This window comes from Entelurus aequoreus, linkage group LG07 (genome assembly GCF_033978785.1).
Source record: "Entelurus aequoreus isolate RoL-2023_Sb linkage group LG07, RoL_Eaeq_v1.1, whole genome shotgun sequence".
NCBI lineage: Eukaryota > Metazoa > Chordata > Actinopteri > Syngnathiformes > Syngnathidae > Entelurus > Entelurus aequoreus.
Genome location: NC_084737.1, coordinates 15,368,055 through 15,375,891, shown reverse-complemented (window position 1 = coordinate 15,375,891; position 7,837 = coordinate 15,368,055). Strand labels below are relative to the sequence as shown.

The 7,837-nt window shown below is 38.4% G+C and overlaps 1 protein-coding gene across 1 annotated transcript in view; it reads left to right on the top strand.

Moving 5' to 3' along the window:
* The window catches only part of LOC133653433 (protein NDRG3-like), a 52,650-nt gene that overhangs the window by 33,878 nt on the left and 10,935 nt on the right, over nucleotides 1-7,837 (top strand). Inside the window, exons 7-13 of the mRNA XM_062052678.1 lie at nucleotides 1-53; nucleotides 307-393; nucleotides 4,950-5,006; nucleotides 5,098-5,201; nucleotides 6,344-6,409; nucleotides 7,583-7,634; nucleotides 7,723-7,770. The exon at nucleotides 1-53 is cut by the window's left edge and continues 8 nt beyond it. Of these exons, the coding sequence (XP_061908662.1) occupies nucleotides 1-53; nucleotides 307-393; nucleotides 4,950-5,006; nucleotides 5,098-5,201; nucleotides 6,344-6,409; nucleotides 7,583-7,634; nucleotides 7,723-7,770 (467 nt within the window). The remainder of the gene's footprint in view (nucleotides 54-306; nucleotides 394-4,949; nucleotides 5,007-5,097; nucleotides 5,202-6,343; nucleotides 6,410-7,582; nucleotides 7,635-7,722; nucleotides 7,771-7,837) is intronic.

The window sequence follows — 7,837 nt, the reverse complement described above, 5'->3', positions numbered from 1 at the left end:
GTGTGATTGGTATCGGAGTCGGCGCTGGAGCCTACGTTCTCAGCAAACTGGCTGTGAGTATATTATTACTATTATATTGATGCATCACGACTGGGCCATGTCAGTTCTAGTCGGTCCTAATAGATGTTCTTCCACACCACACTCATCCAAACTTGCTGTGGACAGGAACATCATGAAATTGTTTCTTCTAACCCTTTGATCAATGACCAGTTGTGTTTCTGCTCCACATAACAATGACAGCAATAATCATAAGTTCCTCTGAATAGTAAAGAATGTTTGCCTCTAACAGTTGTTGTTGTGTTGCAGTTAAATGAGCCCAGTCTGGTGGAGGGTTTAGTTCTGATCAATATTGATCCCTGTGCCAAGGGCTGGATGGACTGGGCCGCATCCAAGGTCACACACACACACACACACACACACACACACACACACACACACACACACACACACACACACACACACACACTTGTATTTCTTACCTTCTTGAGACCTGAGAAAAATGTCTACCTCTTCAGCACTATCCTTTCTAGATATATAAAGAATTGTATTTACAACATTAATAATATATACATACTATGTAAATATAAAAAAAAGTTTTGTTGTTGTTTGTAATTGGTTTTTAATCTTCATTATTTACTTCGTTATTACAGAATGTCTATATACATATTTATTTATTTATTTTTTAAAATTAATTTTGGCCAAAGGGGGCACATTTAAATTTCTAACACACACCTGTTATTACATATGTTGACCAGAGGGGGAGCACTTTTAAAAGCGACACAGTCAATGTGAAAAATCCCTCCTTTTTGGGACCACCCTCATTTTGATAGATGTCACCACCAGGGGTGCAAATGAGACATTCTCTATTAGATGCAATGTTATTGGGACCATGATTCATGTCATCACTTGTTCACACCTCCTCATATGTAAGATACTTTTCCTTCTTGATGTCTCAAGAAGGCTAGAAATACAAGAACACACACACACACACACACACACACACACACGCACACACACACATTATAATAGACCTGGTACTAGGGATGTCCCGATATAACTTTTCCAATACAATACCGATATTAAAGCCTTAGATATTGGCCGATACCAATATACGATGTCAGCAGGAATCATACTTTTATTTTGTAGAGTCTAATGTTAGAAAACGTTTCATGGAGTGATGGTAGATCTGAAAAACACTAACTTATTTATTATTAACTTATGCTGTCTTTAAAGGGGAACAGGACTTTTTGGGGGGAATTTGGTCTATCATTCCCAATCCTTATGTAAAACAAGAACACATGTTTTCCTTTTTTTTATGCATTCTAAATCATAAAGAAAGGTTGGCAAAAGTCAGCTAATAACAAAGGTGATGGCAGTCGCTTTATACCGGGCTCTAAAAACATTCAAACACCTTTAGCAATGTTTTTACACACTAAATGTGTATGTAATGTAGTAACAGGCACATTTATAATAACATGTAATATTTACATATTTTGCTCATTTTAAGCATACGGTGACATTCATTTCACAAACGCATCACGCGTTCGTTATTTCCTTCAACAACAACTACTACTAATCACAGCATACTTCCTGAAAGACAACGACGACTACTTTGGAACAAATTATGATCCGGAACCTTATATTTTTGAGCCTGAATATACCGAGGATGATCTGTAAGTTTTAGAGGCTGTGTGCTAAACAGATCCAGCATTAGTGAAACAATAATCATGTAGCCGTAATGCTAAGCGCTAAACAAGAAATACAACTTACTGTACAATGTCTGCTCTCACTGGGATAAAGACTGATGGGATGTTTATATCTTCCCGTTAAGATGAAGAATTCATCATAATCCTCACAATTGGTTAAAAAAAAAAAAACCTGCCGCAAAGCGTCATTTCCTGTCTTGATTGCCATCACCAGGTATAAGTTGGATGTCAAAATTCTCGGCTAATGACCACAACCTTCGACTATCAGAGAGGCATGATTTATAATCTAGAATGAGCTTTCACCAGCTCAGAGGCGATGCAGCAGCTCAATATGTTAATAAAGCAGCATAAGCTAGTTAGCTCTCTGTGATCACGGCGCGGCTAAAAATAGTCTGTCTGCGTTAGCGCTTATAATAACAATGTCGCTAATACTTGGTTAATATTCAGGTCACGAGATGTAAACGAAGTATTGTTGGCGCTTTTTGTAAGTTTTTTTAAAGAGGGCTTTATGAGAGGAATAGTGTTTACAGTGTTCTCATTAGCTGCAATGTTGGCCACCACGCACCTGCTGTATTTTACAACTTAGAATACATAAGAAAAAAAACATTTGTTCTTGTCTTACGTAAGTATTGTGGACCACAGGCAAAATTCCCAAAAAAAATGCAGTTCTCCTGTTAAGGTGATTTTGGCGACACCTAGTAGCCACAATAATTCAAAACGTTAAGCTCACGATGCAGACACGTTTGTTACTGGATACTTTCTAATACGCTTTGTATGTGTAAGTTATATGCAACTATAATTATTTGATACTTGTTTACATTGACAAATGTGCTGTTTCACTCTGCACTATTGTTCAATTATTACTATGTGTGTCTAGCTTGTGTGCTTAGCTGATGTGTAGCTGCTAGAAGATGTTTACCTTTTGTCAAAGACTTGACTAGAATATAAGAAAAGATCAGAAGGACACGCAGATATTAACTGGCGGTCCTGCTTTGCACAAGTAAACACTGCAGGACTGCTTTTATCGGACATTTACATGTAAAATGACATACTGTATTTGTGCACTGGTATGTAGCCGCAAGCACTACATTTTATGAGGGAAATATATTTTTCCATATAATAACCCTACCAGATATATAAGTCGCGAGATATAACAGTTATTTATTTACACAGTTTATTTACATACCATTCCATTCCAAACAGTGTCTGTAACACGGTAGTAAAACGGCTGATCAAACAAAACAGAAGTCATGGTCATGGACCCACTAGCTGCGGAAGCGAGCTCTCCAATCAGCTCAACAGACTCAATAACGCCACACTGACATGTTGCTGAATTTACTGAGGAATTTGTGAAACAATTGTAAGTTAATTGTACTAACTTAAGACACTCGTAAGCGTGTTAGCATAGTAGCTAATGTCATTACAAATATGCATGAAAACACTCCTACAGACATGACACATGGGATGTTTTAGTAGGGCTGGGCGATAAAACAATAATATATATCGCGATAGACATGTGATCAATATCAATAGAAAATGGGGTCGATAGAACGTTCGATAATTTCACTGTGTTCTGTTAGAAAAAAATAGGAAGAAAGGCGGAGCCGGAACCGCACGGCATTCTGGGGGGTGTAGGCAGAGGAAGGGCTTTGGCCTCTCGACCTATCACGGCCGAGCCTGAACCGCAAGGCATTCTGGGAAATGCTAACAGGAAAGAAAAAAAAAAGCAACAACGGCTAGCTGACGACGAGGAGTGAAACGAAACGGGAATATGAGTGCGGCAGCACGAGAGGAAATTGTAAATAAAAAAGGAAACGTCACGTCACCAGTTTGGCAGTATTTTGGATTTTTTAAAATCCGATACGAATCAGAGTAATACTGACTGCAAAGTTTGCAAGGTCGTCGTCCCGACCAAGTCTGGGAACACGACAAATTTATTTTACCACCTGAACCGCTCTCACCCGCTGGAGTACAGCAGTATCAAACAGCCACAACCATCTACAACAGCCGGTGCAAGTGGAACAACACCGAAGCGGCAACAACAGACCACCATCGTCTCGATGGTGGTCTGTTGTTGCCGCAGACAGTATTACTCGGCAGCAGTGCCATACGACAAAAATTCAAAACGTTATAAAGAAATAACGGATGCAGTGGTGTATCAATTAGCGAAGGACATGCTACCGCTCAGCATAGTTGAGAAGTCTGGGTACAAGAATCTCATACACGTGCTCGACCCCCGTTATGTTCTACCTGGCCGAAAGCACTTTTCCAAGACAGCTATTCCTAAGCTTTACACAATGTGCAGGGAATCCGTGGAAAAGGAGATACTGAAGTAGGTTTGATTTTTCCATAAATGACTGAAGAGGGTAACAGGTTTGTTTTGTCACAGATGTTCAGACGCAAGTTTATTCCGATGTTTACAATATTCTGTAAGACATTTTTGTTTCTGCTTGCTTAATGTGACTTATTTATTTGCATATATTGTTACCAATATGGCTTTAAAGCCTGAGTTGTACACTACTAATTTCTTAATTACAATACTTTGCACATTTTGTTGGATTAAGCATTTATTTAATGTCAATATTTGCACATCGACCAGTATTTTCATTTATTTGACTGTTTTTCATAATGCTGACCTCGTTTTAAAGGTTATATTTAAAATAAAAGTATTTAAATTCAGCCTTTTTTCTCCTGGTCTTTATTTAGAATAGTTTTTTTGTTTTTTTATCAATAATTATCGATATCGACTGATATGAAACACTTATATCGTGATACATTTTTTAGTCATATCGCCCAGCCCTATATATTAGTAAGTAAGAATTGTTTTAGTTACATTGTAAAACTTGGGAGTGATGAATGAAGGATCTTTTCGGGTAAAAACGTTATGGACGGCTAGAAAACTGAACAGCTCTCCGGTTAAAATTTTTTTTTAAAAGCAGGACAGTGCAGTCTGCAGTGAGCAAATTCGTCCATTTTTTGGTGCCATAGCACAAGCAATAACACACAGATACAACTATTTCTATTATTGCTGTATATTATTATTATTGCTGTTAGCAAAGAAAAATCCATACATTAGCCGCACCGTCTTATAAGCCGCAGGGTACAAAGCGTAGGAAAAAAGTAGCAGCTTATAGTCCGGAATTTACAGTAAACCTGATTTGATCTGGACATTCCTACCCAGTATTCCTGACGTAATATTCTCCTGCTCTGACATGTCTACTCTACATTGTCTATGTCCTGCAGCTGAGCGGATGGACCAGCAACCTGGTGGACATCATCATGGGACACCACTTCAGCACTGTGAGGACACACACACACACACACACACACACACACACACACACACAGGTGGAGGTGTGTCGGATGTTCACCCTGCTTGTCGTGTGTGTAGGATGAGTTGACCGAGAACAAGGAGATCATCCAGACCTACAGATTACACATCTCTCAGGACATTCCCCTGGACAACCTGGCTTTGTTCTACACCAGCTATGACAGGTGTGTGTGTGTTCTTGTATTTCTCCCCTTCTTGAGACAGCAAGAAGGAAAAGTAGCTTCCATATGAGGAGGTGTGAACAAGTGATGACATAAATCATGGTCCCAATAACATTGCATCTAATAGAGAATGTCTCATTTGCACCCCTGGTGGTGACATCTATCAAAATGAGGGTGGTCCCAAAAAGGAGGGATTTTTCACATTGAATGTGTGTCACTTTTAAAAGTGCTCCCCCTCTGGTCAACATATGAAATAACAAGTGTGTAAGAAATTGAAATGCGCCCCCTTTGGCCAAAATTAATTAAAAAAATTAAATAAATATGTATATAGAGACATGCTGTAATAACTTGAAGTATGTAATGAAGATTAAAAACCAATTAATTTTTTTTTTTTAATTAATTAACTAAAAGCAGTCTTTTACTCACAATGTGTCAAAATTGGGAACAATTTCTCATATTATTTCTGTTTCTGTAATAATGCAATATTTTCTCGTAAAATTATTACTTTTTTTAATGTAAAATTATTACTTTTTAATGCAAAATGGTGACATTTGTCATATAAAATTCTGACTTATCACAACATTGCCCATTTCTTGTTGTTCTTGTAAAATAGTGAAATTTTTTAAGTAAAATTATGACTTTTGTCATAAATTTGCCAAGTAAAATTCTGATTATTATTATATTGCCAAAAATTTTTAAGTTTTCGTATAAAATTGTGACTTGCAACTCTTCATAAAATTGCCAAAATGTTAAGCTTTTCTTGTAAAATTGCGACTGTTATTGAGTAAAATTCAATTTTTGTATCATAATATTGCACAAATGTTCCGTTTTTCTTGTAAAAGTTTGACTTGCGTTGAGTAAAATGAGGACTTTTATTATAATACTGCCAAAATTCTACGTTTTTCTAGTGAAATTGTGACCTTTTTCTTGTGAAATTCCAACTCATTTTTCACAACAACCTTTTTTATATTTGCATAGTATGTATATATTATTAATGTTGTAAGTACACATCTTTATATATCTAGAAAGGGTGGTCCTAAAGAGGTGGGCATTTTTCTCAGGTCTCAAGAAGGTAACAAAGACAAGAATGTGTGTGTGTGTGGCTAAGACGCTGGTGAGTAGAAAGAAGTGTGTTTGTGTTTTAGTCGGACCGAGTTGCAGATGGAGCGTCCGGTGCCTGGTTTGAACGACAACGCGGTGAACACGCTCAGGTAAGTCCAGCTTTGTTTTGGTTTCAAACTAAGCGGTCTGAAGTTGCACTGAAACCAAATGTTTGGGGTACACGTGATAGCCAGCAAGCCTCACAAGAACCAACATCAAAGACGTATATTTGCACCTCTTTTTATTTGTTTTGTTTTGCGTCATGTAAAAAGAGGAAGTTCACATTCTAGTCAGTAAGACTTTGTCACCGTGCACGTCCTCACTTGTTAATAGGGATGTATATGGTTAGGATTTTATCCATATCAATATTGTTCCCAGTATCTGTACTCTTATCACCACCAAATGTAAATTAAAAAGTAAATTAAGATGTGAAAAGATGCGTTTTTTATTAGCACAAGAGGTTGTACACCAGCTACATCAGGTAACATCTCACAGCAGGGAGGATTTTAATCAACACCTGCTTTTTAATTCGTACACAGGTGCAATGCAGTTGTGTCATCTTGTAAAGAGTTTATTTTTGAGTTGCAGTTTTTTTCCTGCACCATGACTAGGGAAGGTTGTTTGTATTGGGTCATATAAATGGGTTATACTATGCTTTTCTACCTTCAAGGTACTCAAAGTGCTTTGACACTATTTCCACATTCACCCATTCACACACTGATGGTGGGAGCTGCCATGCAAGGCGCTAACCACGACCCATCAGGAGCAAGGGTGAAGTGTCTTGCTCAAGGACACAACGGACTTGACTAGGTTGGTAGAAGCTGGGGATTGAACCAGGAACCCTCAGGTTGCTGGCACGGCCACTCTCCCAACTGCGCCACGCGTCCCCATGACTAAATGAGGACATTTATGACTGAATGCTGTGCTGTAGTCACTTCAAAACTCAATTCATGGTTATTGACTTGATTTAATCACGTCGTCCACTAATGATGGCAAGTTTGAAGCAATCAGATATTTCAAATTAATTTGGCAACACCATGCTCGACAGATTCTTTAGTAAAACTCATGACGTCTCGCGGGCCAAACTGAAGACGGCAGTGGGCCGTAGTTTGGACACCTGATCACAGTTTGACCCTGGTACAGACTTTTTACATTATTTCCTGCGTTATAGAAAATGTTTCCAAACTCAAACAAAAACATGAGTTTGAGCTAGCTTTGAAAAATTGATCATGTTGACTTTAGAGGTTCTGTTGTATTTACTGACGTGTGTGTGTGTGTGTTAGGTGTCCTGCTCTGCTGGTAGTTGGAGATACATCGCCTGCTGTCGATGTTGTGGTGAGCATCTTTCCTCTTCCTACCATCTCAAATCTACTTGTGACATCACCTTCTTGTAAATGTAATGTCTGTGTGTGTGTGCGCGCAGGTGGAGTGTAATTCCAGACTGAACCCCACCAAGACCACCCTGCTCAAGGTAATCATTCCTGAGTTGTTAAAAGTGGCTGCTGTCTTCTCCAAAGCAAAGTAAACATTGTCACGGC